Source organism: Nanorana parkeri, unplaced genomic scaffold (genome assembly GCF_000935625.1).
Source record: "Nanorana parkeri isolate BGI_ZX_2015 unplaced genomic scaffold, ASM93562v1 scaffold540, whole genome shotgun sequence".
NCBI classification, from domain to species: domain Eukaryota; kingdom Metazoa; phylum Chordata; class Amphibia; order Anura; family Dicroglossidae; genus Nanorana; species Nanorana parkeri.
The window spans coordinates 401,669-419,639 of NW_017306808.1; the positions used below are offsets into that span (position 1 = coordinate 401,669).

The 17,971-nt window shown below is 38.9% G+C and overlaps 1 protein-coding gene across 1 annotated transcript in view; it reads left to right on the forward strand.

The window, feature by feature from the left end:
- Nucleotides 1-17,971, forward strand: part of TPCN1 (two pore segment channel 1) — a 56,575-nt gene that overhangs the window by 32,383 nt on the left and 6,221 nt on the right. Inside the window, exons 11-23 of the mRNA XM_018561743.1 lie at nt 1,418-1,542; nt 2,322-2,370; nt 3,290-3,353; nt 4,716-4,760; nt 5,828-5,884; nt 7,841-7,894; nt 10,609-10,681; nt 13,161-13,268; nt 13,401-13,472; nt 13,570-13,659; nt 14,959-15,074; nt 16,605-16,651; nt 17,007-17,075. Of these exons, the coding sequence (XP_018417245.1) occupies nt 1,418-1,542; nt 2,322-2,370; nt 3,290-3,353; nt 4,716-4,760; nt 5,828-5,884; nt 7,841-7,894; nt 10,609-10,681; nt 13,161-13,268; nt 13,401-13,472; nt 13,570-13,659; nt 14,959-15,074; nt 16,605-16,651; nt 17,007-17,075 (969 nt within the window). The remainder of the gene's footprint in view (nt 1-1,417; nt 1,543-2,321; nt 2,371-3,289; nt 3,354-4,715; nt 4,761-5,827; nt 5,885-7,840; nt 7,895-10,608; nt 10,682-13,160; nt 13,269-13,400; nt 13,473-13,569; nt 13,660-14,958; nt 15,075-16,604; nt 16,652-17,006; nt 17,076-17,971) is intronic.

Consider the following 17,971-nt stretch of genomic DNA (forward strand, 5'->3'; position numbering starts at 1 on the left):
CAGGTTTGCATTGGTTTGAATGGTTCCTTATTGTTTTCTTCTATTGTGAAAATATCTTTTTATGAAACAGTATATTCATGACACATACATTTACAGTATAAAAGAAAAGTTAGGGCACCAGGGGATCCAGAAGAATCAAAGATTTACATTCTCAGTCGTGTGTAAAAGTTGAAGAATAATTTTTCACAGATTAAAAAAAATAAAAATCAGCGTTTCAGAGATCTGCTTCCAGTTCAGCAGGGCTTAAAGAGGAAAACAATAAGAAGCTAAGACAAGAGAGAATTAAAAAAATGATACTTTAAAACCTTGAACCAAGTCTTTGCATCTGAAATGTGGGCTAAAAAACACCCTTAATATTATTTTTAGAAATTAGGGTGCTTTTTAAAGTAGAACAGAACTGAAAAAGTGAAGATTTTCCATGTTATAGGGATTATTTAGAAATGTTGATTTGCCTAAGCAGTACCTGGAAAATGACCCTTTGCCATGAATTCCTCCTAAAAAATAGCAGTGCAGCTCCAGGTATGCAAGTATGCCTAGGCACACCTGGCGTCTACAGCCTCATATATGTGTATGTGGAGTGTGAGATTCAAGGCATTGCTGCTGGTCTCGGGAGATTTAGATTGAGATTTGGTGATGTCACTACTGTGCTTCTCACGATTCTTGCTGGAGGTTCTAATATGAGGAAGTAAAGCCCTACCTCAACCAAGATGGCCGTCTGAACAGAGAAACACACTGTGAAACAAGGCATGGTAAATCGGTATTGGGGAAACTATCTATTGCAGGGAGATCATAGGCAATATTGGTGACTTGGGCTCAACCTCCAAAGTTCCATTGCTCTTCAATAGCATTTAAAGTAGAACGTAAGTCTAAAAAAGAAAAATGACTTGAGTTTTTTGTTAGAAGAGACTTTGTAGGTTCTTCTGCCAAGAAACTCTTTCTCCTGGCAATTTCTTGTATGGTGCACACTGCCTGTGGTCCATACATGGTGCAGTGTACACTCTTAGTCCACTCTGGGCATGTATAAGATGCCGAGAATTGAGCTGGGTGCTGGGATAAGGAAACTATCGCACATGTACAGAAGTTATATCCAGCAGTGACCGTCCATCAAGCAAAGAGAGAAGACATGCTGCCTTCTCCACTGAGTATTTATAGGAGTGCTAGCAGTCCTGTGGAGTGGGCCAAAGCACAGTCTGCCTGTTTCTGAGGTCACAGAAAGCCTTTCATCTTGTCTCCTTTTTTGCTAGGCTGAAAGAAAGCAAGCTTATATTATGGACAACTTTCCCTCAAGGTCACATTGACAGTGATGTCAGACAAGCACTTAACCTTAAAACCAATTGCAATACTAACCTTCTTGGAATCAATCTGTATTTTACTTTTGGTGTCTGCAATTAACTTACTGTACTACATGTTATTGTAGGGGCCCCCAGGAATCTCTTTCCGGAATTTTGATGGCATGATGAGGTACTACAAGCCCCGCATGTCGACTCGTGATCGATACCTTTGCTTCAGAGCCTTGAAACAGAGCAGCACAGACAATCTCCGGTAACTTTTGTCTACAGTTTTATCAAGAGAGTACAGTTTAGCTCAAAAAAGGAGTAAATACCCATGATTGACATATTTCCTGATTAGTCTTTGTTTGCTGGATTTACAAATCTTCCTAGTGAATGTGGATGTAGAAACTAGGTTAATATGAGTTAAATGTACAACAAATCTCAACAGCATAGGTCTTTATAGAAAATAATGGGAAAAGTTTGAATTTGCCAGATCAAAGTATTAGTCTTGTAACATTTTCCAAGTTATACATATAAAAAATGTTTCCAAAAATAGCATTTTCAACTGAACATTTCTAAAAAGAGATGATAGCAAAATATTCTGGAAACAGGCACGTTTTGGAAAATGGTAACAGCGAACATTCCTCAAGAATTAGAAGAAAAAACATTATTTTCAGTTTTGTTTGGTTTTTTCTTGCAATCTGTGCAAGGGAGATTTCCGTTTACTTCCTGTTCTCAGACAGAGCAGGAAGTGAGAAGAAATATCCTTAAAGTGAGGGAAATCCCCTCTTAGTCAGCAGAACAAGTGTTCCAATTGAAAAATGTCCCCTCTATTCCTGTTCTGGTGACAGCTCCAAGTTTAGAATTTTCTCTCACTTTGAATTCCTGTGACAATAATCACCCAGACAAATAGAGAGGGTGAACCTCCCCAACAAGGACACAGACAGTAAGAAAACCCTGACAGAAGTTCAATTAAATCTTCAAACATATTATATGTCTTTCATAGCCTGCTTACTCATGGAGTAGTTTCATGGAGCTTTTGTCTTGCAGGTTAAAAGACTTTTACCATTTCTTTGAAGTGGTGGACCTGAAGTGGAAGGTAAGTAGTATCCCTTTCCATCTGACTTACCCTTTAACGGTTAGCTACACCTTATTCATTTATTTATATTTTGTGGTATACATTGCTGAGTTAAATCATACTCTGGCTTCGTTAAGTAGAACTGCAGGGTTTTGAAAAGTTAACCCTTACAGTGGTGCTACCCTCACACTGCAAGGGTTAACTGCTCATTTTGTCTAGGGGGCTGAAACTAAAGAAGAAATACTCGCCTCATCCTTAGTCCCACCTGGCTGCTAAACCGGTCCCACTGCCTCTTCTTCCGCCGGGCTCCGGCGGCCTAAAGGCCCATGAAATCATCACATCAAATACAGGTCTATTAGACATGAAGACGCTGAGGGACATTCCATAGCCAGAGCAGAGAGGAAGAGAGGTGAGCAGTCACTGCTGCAGGACCGAGGTTAGGGTGAGTATTTCTTCTTCTTTTTTTTTTTTTGCCCTGAGAAAAAAAGGAGCAGTTAACCCTTCCAGTGCGGAGGTAGTTCCACTTCAAAGGGTATCCTTTTTAAATCTTACAAAAGATTCACACAGTGGTGTCGCTCAGTCACAGCTCCACTCCTGTGTCATTTGTTCTTTCTGCCAATTGGTAAATCTATTGGGGAAAACATATGCGTCTAAGGTGAAGTGAGAAACTGGATGGTGATATCTTGCCACTGGAGTGCAAAAGTGTTATAAAAAGCCAGCACATAATTCAACTTGCCAACAACTAAGCAAATTTGACATATTTACTTTTAGTGCAGTTGCCAGTAAAGTATCACATTTTGTGTTGCTGGTTCGGTCTCTGTATTGCCTTGAGGAAGAGACCATGCATGACCCAAAAATGTTGGCTGTATGACCTATGTGACATATTTGTTAACATCTTGCTAGTTAGTGTCCATTCATGCTTGAACCTTTTCCTTGGCAGGTACAGCGTATTCGTGAACATTGGTTTGATGACCTTCCTCCTACAGCCCTTCTCATATTTAAAGGTGAATAACTATATTCTGATTGTTGTGATAGCGATATATCCCTTGCTGAGACCTCCTATGCCTGGCCTGTATAAGCAGATATACTCACTGCGGACAATCCTTGTCAGATAGCTGAACTCACCAATACCGTTTCATCCAAAAGAGGTGCTTTATTTTTAACAGGGTTACAGCAGATGATAGGAACAGCAGATTAAATGGTTTCAGTATTGTGCGGTCAAAAAATGATGCCTTTTCTAGCGTACTATGTAGAGTACATGTGTCCTAGTTACATGTGGCCTGTTAGCTGTGGCCATGACACAGGAAGTACTGCCCTCAGGAAGAAGGGTGGGGCTTACATAAAAAGGAACTGTGTCATCGACCCCAGGGATATCAAGAAAGGCAACATTGAAAAATAAATACACTACCACAAAAGGCCACTGGATGGCAATATAGGAACAAATATAGAATGACTATAGAAAATGGTATAGGAAAACAATCTATATAAACTCTCATCTACTAATAATGCTAATAACAATTATATGCCCCATTGGCGTGGCACAAACTACTTTCATTTTATGCATCATACGCAGAGGCGGCTCTAGACTTTGTGAGGCCTTAGGCGAAACTCAAATGTGAGGCCCCCACCTACACCCATCATGAAAAAAGCCCAACTGGGTGCCCTCAGGTGGCTGCCTATGCAGCCTTATGCTAGCCCCATATTGCCACCTTTTCTTTAAGCGAAACCCAAACACTCTAGCGCTGCATGGCAATATTTTTTTGGGAGGAGAGAGAGGGAGAAGGGACAGCCAGCAGAAAAAAAAGAGAGACAGCCAGGAAAAAGACCTCTGACCAGCACCAAAACACTGTAGAGCCATTGCACAGCAGACCTCTGACCAACACTAATGAACTGAAGACCTCAGACCAGAACCATTGCACGGTAGAACTCAGACCAGCTAAGGGATGCATCTCTCCCCATCCTGCCTGCACTAGCAGCAGCCGTGCGGGCTGGACACGGGTGCCGTGAGTTCATTTAGCTCTGCTGTGGATAGGGTGAGTTAGTCAGCCGCGAGGCCCTCATGAGTGCGAGGCCTTAAGCGGCCGCCTAACTCGCCTAATTAAAGAGCCGCCTCTGATCATACGTTACTTGTAGAAGCTGGTAGAGGCTATGTGTTGGTGAAAGTCAAAATTCCTTTGGTAATGCAGAACCTGAAGTATGATCTGTGTCACATTTTAATGGTTGGCACTATTCCTGGTAGAGGGGGACAGAGTGGAATATTACATAACCCTGTAACATGATATTTCCCATGCCAAATGACATGATGTTTCTGACTGAAATACCAACTGACTGCAGCCAATTAAATGTATTGTTTCTTTCTCGTGTAGGCATTAATGTCTTGGCAAATTCAAGAGCATTCCAGTATTCTGTATGTGAGTATAACAATTTGACCTCATTCATGTTTCTGGATAGTACTACTAATGTCTCCTGCCAGGAAATAACGGTATTTCTTATTTACTGCATATGTAAATGCACTGTTTTGATTAGTTGCTGTTTTGTCTTTTTTTGTGGGCTGGTTTGTTTGCTACTTTTCCATTACAGTACATGACAAATGCAAAAGTGTGCAGGTTTGTTGAATGAAATGAAATACCACATTTTGGAAAAAAATTATAATTGTAGCATTGTTTAGCAATAAAGTGGAGCGAGTTCAGCATACTGTGTAGTATTGCACAGGGTACATAGTGTAGCAGTTTGTGGTGCATTGTGTACGGTTACATTGGCGGAGGTCAGTGGAGAAATGCACCATTACATTGGCTGCAGTCAGTTGGTATGTCAGTACAGCGACGGTAAGTGGAGAACAGCTTTGGTACAGTGTTAGTCAGTTGACAAGTATGCTGAGTGCACTCACTGTTATATTAGCGGTCAGTGGAGAAGTGCACGATTGATATGGTGGTCAGTGAAGAAGTTTGTTGGTACAGTTGTAGTCTGTGCAGAAGTGCTTTTCTACAGTGGAGAAGATACAGTGCTGGTCAGTGGAAAAGTGCACTTTTATAGTTGGACTTAGTAAAGAGTTCAATGGGTGCAGTGACGATCAGTGTAGAAGGGATTTAATGCAGTGTCGGTCAGTGTAGGAGGGATTGGGTGCAGTTTTAGTGATTGGAGAACTATGCTCTGTGCTCCATTACATAGGCAGTCTGTAGAGACGTGCATTAGTGCAGTGGCAGTTGGTGGAAATGTATTTGGGTGCCGTGGTGGTCAATACGGAAGTGGAATGGTGCAGTGTCAGTCAGTAAAGGAGTGCAATGAGTGCAGTGGCATTCGGTGAAGGAGTGTTTTGACGTAGTGGTGGTCAGTGGAGAAAGTATGATATGTGCTCCATTACATAGTCAGTGAATTGCAAGTCAGTGCAGTGGTGGTTATGAAGGAACTGCATTCCAAAAGTTTTTTTGCGGATCCTAAACTGTCACATTATAACCTTCTCTTTTCCTTCACTTTTCAGATGTTGTAGTTGCTATAAATGGATTCTGGATTTTGATTGAGACATTTATGGTGAAAGGTATGTTCAGCATATTCATCTGACAACTATTTACCATTAGAATAATTTGATGTCCAGTATTATATGTACTGAGCTTTCCATTTAAAACCTTAACTATGAAAGCTTTGACCAAAAAAAGACAAGAGAGACAAAGTGCTAGTCAATAATAGTGCCTGTGGTTTCCCTGCTGCTGATCAGTTCTTTATTACTAACTTACTATGCCTTGTTCTGCACTCTATCTCTCTGTGGATAGGCCATCTTAGTAGAGGCACTTTGCTTTCTCCTGTCAGTGCTGATCCCCCTGTTGACTGGTGGGGTAATATTCAAGAAGCAGCAGGAGAGGTGCAGAAAGCACAGATTCACAAAATTGATGAAGCAGAAGTAGGGTGATGCAGGTCTACAGCTTCTTCTCTAGCAAGCAGTGCAGTGGTGACATCACCAAATTTCAGAGTTAGCAGTGCCTCCGATGATCTCACCTTGCAGAGCTATGAGGCTATAGGCACAGGAAGTGCTAATTTTCTGGAGGAACTCAAGGAAAAGGGTAAATATTTCAGGGCACTGTTTAGATGCAAATGCTTAACCCAACAAAAACTTAAAGCTAAACTAAAGCCAACTATACTCCTCTCCACATCAGTGATGTGAGGGCCACTAGCTCCCTCACCAGCACCAGGTCTTCCTCCAGGTTCAATATCTTAAGCCATCGTGATTGGGTTCTGTATGGCGTAACTCCCGTGCATGCACATAGTAGTTGATTCATCCTGGCACAAAGGCATGCTGTGAAAGTACACAGAATCTTTTATTGCAGTAGAGACATAGTATGTCCTTTCTGCAATAAAAAGACTGCCTGCTTGCAAACGTTTGTGCTTTTGGTTAAAGTTCAACTTTAATATATTGTAGATTATTAGTCCATAAATGTGGCGACTGCATTAACTTTTTCAGGCGAAGTACATTGTCTGCAAGTACAGAAATATACCTGTTGATTCTGAAATCCAGTGTCATTGTAACTTCTTGTATACAGAAATCTCAAGCAATGTTATCAGATTTCTCGGCTAAAGACAACCATACACTAGTAGGTTTTCGTAAGAATTTTAGTATGAAAGATCTTGCTTTCAAATTTCTATTACTTCATGGGGTCAAATCGATCATCAATTTCGACCATAGTGACGAAAAAAGTCGAAGGACCAGGATGGAAATATTTCTAAAATGGACAAAATTCTAATAGTGAATGTGGTTTTCGTTCGGGGAAACTCCATTCATTCCAAAATCGTGTTAAAATACAACAAAATTTAGTTTGAAATTCGTCAAGTCTCTGATGGCATTATCAGGTGGTAAAGGAAGATCTTTTCATGGTAAAGGAAGATCTTTTGTACGGAAATCTACTAGTGTATGGCCATCTTTACTGTTGTGAACTACAAGACCTCTTCCCACTATGTAACGGACATGAGAAGAGGGGTTTGTGGTCCAAATCAGGAGTGCAGCCCAGAGTGACAAAGCTGCTCCTCCATAAATACAACCCAACGCGTTAGCGTTGCCACCCTAGCATAGGAAGTGTGTTATTGGGGGGATTATAAGGTAAAAACATATAGAGAAATAAAGCCTGACTAAAGAAAATTCATGCAGCCACTATAGTTAAGGACTGGTAAGCTGCAATATGTTCCATTCTTGTTTTTGGGTTTAGATGCGCTGTAACATCCCTAGATGTCTCTTATAACATAGCAAATCTTCACTTTTTCAGTTAAGGCACACGTAAAAAAAAGGACATAAATGTTTTGGATCTATCACTCCACCAGTCTCTGTGTTATTGCAAAAAAGATTTGAGAATACTCAGGAAGTATTCTGTATTGTTTTTGTTTACCAAATAAGCAGAACATCTAGGTAATTTACTGTATTTATGTATTCTCCTTATACTAAAAACAACATTTGTCTATTTTCTGTATGCCTTAAACATACAATTGTTTTTACTAAAATCTTTTATAGGTGGGAACTTCTTTCCTCAAGGCGTTCCATGGAGCTACATTGTTTTCCTTACTAGTAAGTCCCAGAACATTCAAACCTCTCTCCAGTTTTGAACCTGTAGGTCAGAGGTGGCCTCTAGATTAAAGGGCATCTGATCAGGCCCATGGGTTATGAAGAAGTTCATGTGCTACATTTGAGATCTCTTGGAATCATACCTAACTACACAGTGGTTAAATGCAATTATACACATGCCCAGATACACATATCCACTTAAAGAGGAACTTTGCCCCATCCTTAAAATAACAACAAACACCCCTTTAGAAATGTTTATTAATGACAATCTACAGACAAATACTTCTAGATAAGCTCCGGCTTTCTATTCTTTGCATACCTTATTTCTCTTTTCTTTCCCATTCTTCTCACAGTGCCCATTTTAACTAAGGGCAGGTTACTAACTCTCACTTTACTTCCTGGATCTCTGTCTCTGATGTGACCATGCACATCATCTCAGGGAAGGAAAATGCCTTTCCCTGAGATCTCATGAGATTTCCCATCAATGCTCTGCTGATGTAAGCTGATTGAGCAGGAAACAGCTGAGATTTGATTTGGGTATGGCCAGCTTTAGGTTTCAGAAAGATCCAGTCTGCCTGAAAGGGGGAGGTTTCTGCTGTGTTATCTTTTTAACTAACTCCTAGTGCTCAAGGGATGCTTTGTCACGTATTTAGTGGTTATGTGTAAAACACAGACTGTAGGGGCGTGTCCAGGACCTGATGGCGCTCAGACGTGTCTAACTAGAGCTCCGGCATAACCACCCGCAAATTTAACATCCCAAACCAGTCTGACGGCACTCTCAACCGTCATAAAGATGGGGAGAAGAACCAGGAAAGCAGAGGCACCCAAAACACCATCGACTCTTCTCACTGCTTTCTGGCTTTTTCTTTCCCTTTTTCTATTTCTCTAATTGCTGGGGTTTACCTGGTATATGTTTTTCATGTCTTGTAATAGTCTAGTCATAGATGGAAATAGCCTTTTACAACTATGGGCTGCATTATAAGTGTAGTGAGTACCTAATGATATCTGGACTGGATGGTTTGTACTTTATATGTATGTGTGTATAATGTTTTTCAAATATCAATAAAAATTGAATATTAAAAAAAAAAAAACACAGACTGTATACATATTGTAAAACATTTAGATATAAACCAACAGTTTAAAAACATAAAAATAATTACATTAAAACACACCCTGTACCATTATAGTGTCATTTTTTTGTCAGATGCAGATGTGGTAAAAGCACCCTTAATGTGATTAATGATTAAAGGAATATAATACAAAAATCAAGAGACGCTCCAGTGTATAGTATTACCACAATCTACGTTTGCCTTGAAGTCATGTTTAATGTGACTGTTAAATCTTTTCATGCTTCATGTACCATCATATACCGTGGCTATTACATACACAGGGTTCTAGATTCTTCTTCTAGTGGATATTGATATCTTATGTAAGCACTTATGCCTAGCATAAACCTTATGTTATGATCAGAAACTTAGACACAGATGCAGATATCAGTTTTCAGCTTCCCTGATCGTATATACTTGTGCCTGCGGAGCCGGGGGAAATGTTCCTGACTTGAATTGTCTGACTAATCATTATTTGGCATTAGACATGGTGTATTTGTCCAACCAGTCTGCTTTTTTTTTTTTCTCTTCTGATGATAATGGTTACTTTGAACTCCCTGATTAACCAAATGTTTTAGTCAGTCCTGACTGCTAGACTGAAAGTGAGTAACTGTAAGTCTGCACTATCAATAGTAGTTTGTCTTAGTAGTACAAATCATGGATGTCTACCTACCCATCATTCTTGGGGAGAGAATTGTTCTGTGGGCAGCCTAAATCACAACTATTGTCAACCACTATCAAGCAAGTAGCAGAACCTGTATGTGTAACAAGGAAATATGACTGCTGTAAACACATGTGAGGACGCTTCCAAAAACTGAACACACTTTTTGATATAATTTTTTGCATTAAACTGACCATATTTACATGCTCTGACACTTTTATTGACTTAATATTCACATCCACTTAGCTCAAGCTCTACTCTAAGATGCCTCTAGTCTATGGAATGAAGATTTCCAGTCTGGCTCTGTCAAAGGTATCAGCACAGCATAACGACATGAAACTGCTAAAACGAAAGGTTTTAGACAACATGCATATCATTTTATAGGCAACCAAAATCGGTTGCTTTCCCTTGTTTTGTGTTAATTCAGGTACAATTATTCCAATTTCCAACACAGTCACTAAGTGGTAAGCATTCCTGCTTGCTGCAATACACTTGGATTCCGTTCCAAAAAAAACACAGTATCGGGTGCTACTGGAAATTTATTGAGCTCGTATGAAATAAGGTTTTTCTTTTGAATATAGAATGTGTAAAGAAAAAAAGAGCGCCTCCGTGAAGTTACCATATCTCCCTGTGGGTTTTATTTGGGTTTTCCCGGTGCTGAACAGTTTGCAGATAGATTAATTGTCTCCAGCATGTTTTGTTCTCACAAAGTATTTCTGTGAAACTGTTATATGCAGATAAGACTATAAACCTCGCTGGGGAATGCATTGATTTGAATTTCAGTGTTTGCAGTAAAATGTTGGAATACTCTGGTGATGTTTAAAATTAGTTCAATATATCCATCTGATAGTCGTATTTTTTATTTGTCAAGCCCAACCAAGTGGTTAGAGAAGAAGAAAAAAAATACAAGGGTTGTATGAATAATGTTATGTTTATTTCCTTTGTTCTAGTTTATGGGGTGGAAGTTCTCCTAAAAGTAACTGGATTGGGCCCATTAAAATACTTTACATCTGGTTGGAACCTGTAAGTACATTGGTAGTAGGTACCTGTAGGTAGTTTGGACCTATTGGTATAAGGGTGCTGTTAATGCTACATTCTGCAAAGACATTTTAGACAATTATGTGCTTCCAACTTTGTAGTAACAGTTTGTCAAAGTCCCTTTCCTGTCCCAACATGACTGTGCCCCTGTGCACAAAGCCAGGTCCATAAAGACCTCATTTGATGAGTTTGTTGTGAAGGAAGTAGAGTGGCCTGCAAAGGTCCCTGACCTAAACGCTATTGAAACACATTTAAGATGAATCGGACTGCCAATTGCGAGCCAGGTCTTCTTGTCCAACCTCACAAATAATTTCCTGGCTGAATGGCCACAAATAAAAGCCTTCCAGAAGACTGGAGTGTTGTATTGCCATGGGGTGGTGGGGCTTGTCAACCCCATATTTGCTCTTGCAGGGTAAAGCAATAAGTTAACTTTAAAGAACCATTGGCTGAATGGGCACAAATAAAACCCAAAAGCACATACTTTGTTCCCCAAAGCACATGCTTTGTTTTCCTTCACTCACAGCTCTGTTTAGCCGCTGGGAGTGAAAAAAGTACCTGTTACTTTTGGGAATGGAGGACTATGGGACTCAATCCATGTGACAATGCTGGTTTGTAAGCAAGCCCAGCGCTGTCACATGGGGGTAGGGACAGAGTCACCCCTTTGTAAGCTTTGACTGGCGATCGCACTTGCACCAGCTGTTTTTTTTTTTTTCATTCTTCTCAGGTTCATGGAGCAGTAAGTGAGCCAACATAATAAGTATATGTGTCTGGGGAGGGGGCATTAAAGTGAACCTGTGGGTTTTGCCCCTTAATGACAAAGCATGGGTTCAATTTCAATTAATTAAAGTACATCTGTTATGAAAAACATATGCAGCCACTGCCTGCCTAAAGCCAAAGCATAAGCATGGCAGCCAGGGAACTAGCATTCTCAATAGGTGAGTTTATCAATGACAGCCTTCCTAATCTTTCATGACATAGTGATTTTAAATGCCAGCCCAAGCAATTGCATATACTTGCTTCTCTCTTCTACTGTTCCATACATGAGCGCCAAATCAATCTCTTCGGCACTTCCACAGGGCTTAGGACACTGTTCCTGTCCCCACATGATAGCTTTGGTGCCTGGTGATTAGATGATCAGGCACTTAGTACTGTATTGTAGGAGGAATGGAAGTGAGTCACATGCCTATCCATGTTGGAAAGTATTGGGTATTTGTCTTCGATCCCAGCAGCCAAATGGAGCATTCAGGAGGAAAGTAAAGGTAAGTATTTGTGGAGGATGATAGAGGTGTTAAAGTGAACATGTTACACTGCTCTTTGTGGGCAATGCAAGAGTTAAAGCCCAACTCCAGGAAAACCTTTTATGTAGGTAGAGTGGGAAAGTGCGAGAACATCTGTCAAGTTCAAGTATTTAGTGTTATGTTTGGCTCTGGTAGAGATACTTCTCATTTCTAGTCCTGGTGACCCTATACATGAGATAATTCCCAGATTGACAGACAGTGATAAAACCCTGACCAAGATTCTAACACTTAGTTTAGCCTCTTACCTGCTTGGCTTTACATTTTCATCCAGGCATTGATGCAGTGTTCCAGTCAACCCCACTTCCTTTTGTTGGTAATCTGGTTATCTAGGAAGCCCTTTTGATGACCTGTTTCTAATGCAGGAGAATGATGCTTTGTGCTGGGAGGGGAAGGACTCATCTCAGTTTTGGACTAAGTTAAAGCCCCATGAACAGCCTGGGTCTAGAATCTAATGCACAATACAGGAACATAGGGATAAATGAAAGAACTAACACAGGTACTTGCAGGTACCACACACTGTCTAAAATTCAGAGCTGGTGGCACCTTAGATTTTTTAGGCAATGCTAGATTCACCTTAAGAACAAATGGTATTTGAAGGTACTTTGAGAGACCTGATTATATCTTGTCCTGTTGCCTTAATAATTTCATATTATTGACAGGTTTTTTTTAAGGGGAACCAATCATGATTATACTTATGAGACTGTAAATATTCAGTATTTCATACTGTACAGTCTTACAGGTGAAAGATGTGTATATTTAGCATCATGTTTAGCTTCACTTTACTTTGAGTTTGACGCTTCAGTTCAATAATCCGGGACAAGAGTAATCTAAAGTCTGACAATTACTGTACTAGCAACGTCTTGATGTCCCTTACTGTTTAGCACCTTCTAAGTGTGCCTAACTGTTAAAGTTCTATAGTTCATATTCCTCTTGGGGCTCCGTTATTTAAGACTGTTATGCACACTCAGCAGTCGGCAGACAGTTTAAAAGATTGTGTGCTGTCAGACTTATTGTGACTCCTAGCTTGAAATCTTGTTAATCATAAGCCCAGTTGGGATTGACACTTAAGCTTTACTATCCTTTTTATTCAACTTTAGTACATGGATAACATTTTCTGCGTTTTAATATATCTTATTTTATTTCTTGTGGCATATTTTGTGTTCTAGCTTTGATTTTTCTGTGACCTTACTGGCACTGTTGGGACTCCTAGCTCTGGCCCTTAATATGAAGCCTTTCTACTTCATTGTAGTCCTGAGACCTCTTCAGCTACTCAGGTGAGTATTTTTGTATTTGCATGTATGTATCACTTATTTATATTTAGCAATAATAAAAATGATAATTGAACATTTGGGTATGATGAGTTCATTATACCTCACACAACTTCTGCCTGTTTATTTTCCCTTCAGGCTTTTTAAATTGAAGAAGCGATACAGAACAGTGTTAGATACCATGTTTGAGTTGCTGCCAAGGATGGCCAGGTAATCTGACATCCACCTGGGGGATAATATGTTAATGCTCTTCTTTTGATTTGTATAGATTTGTCCGTTTCCTTATTGTGTTTTGTTTCCCTTACAGTCTAGGCCTAACACTGCTTATTTTCTACTATTCCTTTTCCATTGTGGGCATGGAGTTCTTCTCGGGGGTTCTGTATCCCAACTGCTGCAAGTAAGTATGGTGTATCAATCAGATTTCGTTTTTCATTTGTTGTGCAGTATTATTCGTAAAATATGCACTTTGGTGACCTTCAAGCAGAACCAAACCCTCAAATATAGATAGAAGACAGTAATCATGCATTATTTTCTCACAACAAATTACTTTTTATAGTCACTCACATGATAAAAACAGTGCATGGTTACTGTGTTGCATTCCTCCTTTTCCCTGCTTGGCTAACCACCATGGTTCTCATATGAAAACAATACTTGAAGTCACATAAACTTTCACAACTAGATTAGGAGATTTCCTCTGCTCCTGCTCTCCCTTCTCATAATAAGATAAAGGTTACCATCAGGCTAACTGCTTTTTTGTTTCCTGTGTCCCATAACCCATTGTCTTTCATATTTTAATTAAAAGTGTTTAACCTATCCAATAACATAATAAAAAGAGCAGTGGTGTTTCTGGAACTATCATGTTTGAAATGAAGACTTACTGTTTACTTACTGAAGACTAATTTGTTTCTCTGGCACTACATTTAGTATATCAAAATTAGTGAACACGCCAACAAAAAAGGAATGGTGATATTGGACCTAAAGCAGACATAAAGGAATGTATTCTCAATCTGGCCTGTCCAACATAAAACCAGCCTTGTGTCCTCTTTTACATACCACTAGGTGGTGCCCTATGGTCTGAATAGGTAAAGCGACTGTGCAGTGTTCTTTATACATACAGTATATTCTTTCATTATAATGTTTAGGATGATACTAAATATTAAAAAATGTATTTATATATTTATATATTATGAATATTTTATATTTACTACTTGCAGCTACCTGGTTCAGCTCTAAGCTCCACTTTTTTTTTACCAGGATAGCTTTACTGTTGTTCTGTAAACCGTTCTCTATGGATTTTCAGTAAGACCGAGATGGACACAAAGTGAAAAGGCAGTGCTTGGCTTTCTTCTTGGAAAGGACAAAGGGCGGAATGCTCTGCAAAATCAATTAACGTGTATAAGTGCAATATAGTACATGAGTAATGGAAACAATGATATGAAAGAGTTCATAAACATTAAGCAAATTAACCAAAAACATATAATAATGATATTTTCCTAAGGTAATATTGTAGGTCCTATGGTAAGATGCAAGTAACTTTTTTCAGTCATAGGTCATTGCTTTTGGGCATATTCCTTCCATAATAAAGGGATTCATTACTGGTTTGAGCTCTTTACTGTTAATTTTATCATTTGTGTCTGGCATAAATATGTGATGCTGTTCTATAAGTATACCAGTGTTTATTATCATGTTCTCTCAGTACTAGCACAGTGGCAGATTCTTATCGTTTTCTCAACCATACTGTGGACAACCGTACCCAAATGGAGGAAGGTTACTACTATCTTAATAACTTTGACAACATCCTCATCAGCTTTGGTAAGAGGGCATGAACCATTTTCCAATGAACTTCTATTGAGTATTTGATCTGACTTATTTTAGTTCATTCAAAAAAGCATAATGCATGCAATATCTTCATTAGTTTTTATTTGCTATCTTTTACATTCATTTTGGTTTTATTCACTAATGGCATTAATGTTCAGATGAGTTGATTTTACTGCCTGCATGTTATATTATCCAGTTACTAAAGTGTAACTTTCACTTAATTATTAATATCGCATGCGCTTTCTCTCCCTAAAATGCTGCTAGCTTTAGGCTGTCTGTAACTATGAGTTTCAATAGTGGAAAAAAGAGCCTTGTGTGGTTGTACTCAAATAACCCTTCATGAGATAAACTAATGATTCCAGGCTTTCAACAGTTAAAAGCCTATTCTGCACCTCTGTGATATTTACCTTTTGTGAAATTCATATTTTTGGAAGGGAATAAAATAATGAACAGTAAAATATTTCATCCATGTTAGGGCTCATTTGCCCCAGTGCGCACATGCTAATGTACGCTTTGTTAAAATGCATTGCAGTGCTTGCTTTTTTGTTTCTTTTTTCCCAGGTATATAAAATTTAGCAAAAATAAGGCAATTTATCCTATGCCCTATGGCCTCAGTTCATACCAACGCACTGTATTGCTTTGCACTGAAAAGACATACAGCAAAGCAATATAGTGCAAAGCAATACAGTGCGTTGGTATGAACTGAGGCCATAGGGCATAAGAGAAATTGCCTTGTTCTTGCATTGGAACTGTGCTGGGCAACGCTACCATACACAGTTGGTGTGAACAAACCCTTTGTGAAATGACCCTTTCATCTTTGTTTGACATCTGATGATTGGTAGAGGGTACTACTGAGAGATCTTGTGAAAGACACTGAAAAATATAATCAAGTAATGCAAACCCTACATCTATTTTAATATAAGAAAAATGTAGCCACTAATAAATACATGGCTAAAATAATGTGACTCCTACAAGACTCTTGTAAAGTGTCATCGGTAGAATGACACTTTACAAGGTTCAACCCCTTGACAGCTGGCTCAGTTGAAATCATTGTACTGAACCTGAACCAACCTCCAAGCTAAAACACCACTAAAGCCAGCTATACAGTATGCCAATTTCAGCTGGTTCTTAAAGAAATGGTGGAAATTCACACAGTGGGTGCCCCTGTCAGCACCCTTCCGTTTGGCATCCCTCTTTCAGAAAAGCGAAGGAGCCAGTTGGAAAATCTTTGGCCGAATGGTGCTGCAAGCACCATTCATGTACTGTTACAGTGGCCGGAGCTGCTGTCGGAATACAAAGCTCATAGCTCCCTTGTTGTTCTAGCAGCGTTGCTGAAAGTCTAAATGCCCTGGGCAGATATTAAAATACGTAATATTATTATAGTCCAGTGTAGTATTTCCCAGCTCAAGCCCACAAGTTGAATTTGTGGTGCTTTATGCTCTATATACAAATATGTGTTATTTCTGTCATTTGTATTCTGTCTAAACCTAAAGTTGTTCTTATTATCTGTCATCTTTCTTGTAGTAACATTATTTGAACTGACGGTGGTGAATAACTGGTATATAATCATGGTAAGTGTGACAAGAAATCAATATGGAAAGATCAATGCTACTTATATGAATGTGATCATAAAATGTGAAACACTTTGTAGTGTACCTGTAGTTTTGTAGTGCTTGACATGCCTCCAATAAGGAAGTAATTGAAGATAGGAACTTCACTTGTCTTTTAAAGGCTTTAGTGTATATTTGAAAGAATCAATTCACACTTTATGAATCATTAAAGCTTTTATATATATATATATACACACACACACCATGTGGATTTGAATATCATATCAATATGATTATTACACAATGTCACTTTATCATATAATGTAAAAAGACAAAATAAATAATTTAATGGCATGCAAATGTATCTTTTGGACAGGAAGGAGTGACTTCTCAGACATCACACTGGGCACGCCTTTACTTCATGGTGTTTTATATTGTCACTATGGTGAGTACATATATACGTCATAAGTAATTATTTATGGCCGGATTTATAACAGTTATCTGAAAGCTGGCATATTCACTGGCCTGAATTTGCTGGATACCTAGAGATTACCAGTCAATGTTGCAGAGGATGAATGCAAATGAAGAAACATGGTGAATTTGCAGCGCATGTGTGGTCAATATATGACAAATAGAGACTTAGAGAATCAGGAATTGTGGGTTATTGTAGAGAATCACTGGGATATTGCTCATTGTGGCATTTACCATTGAAAAATTCTGAGATCCAAATATTGTAAATCCTTTTGGAACAGATAAATGTTTGTTTTTAGTGTGTAATGATAAAGGTTTCTATAAATCGGGTGAATGATTCATTGGTGGATATATGGTTAATCCTCAGTAAATATTCTATTCACTACTTTTTACTAGGGATGCACCGATACCACTTTTTTAAGACCGAGTACGAGTACCGATACTTTTGATCAAATACTCGCAGATACCAATTACCGGTACCTTTTCTTAAGGGGACAGGTCACATTTTTTCTAAAGCAATACAAACTAATGCTTTAAGGTCACTTTCCTAATATTATGATTCATGAGATGATTATGATTCATGAGCAGCAGCATTTGGGCGAGTACGAGTACTCACCCAAATACTTGGTATCGGCACCGATACCGATACTAGTATCGGTGCATCCCTACTTTTTACTATATGTTTGGATATAAGGATTCTCTCTTTAAGCAACTAATTGCAATATAAGGGTAATTAATCAATAAATGATTGATTTAATTGTAGGGCTGCAACAACTAATCGACATAATCGATTATAATCGATTATTGAAAAAGTTGTCAACTTTTTCAATAATCGATTAATCGGCTTCCGATCAGTTGGCCCTGTTCACA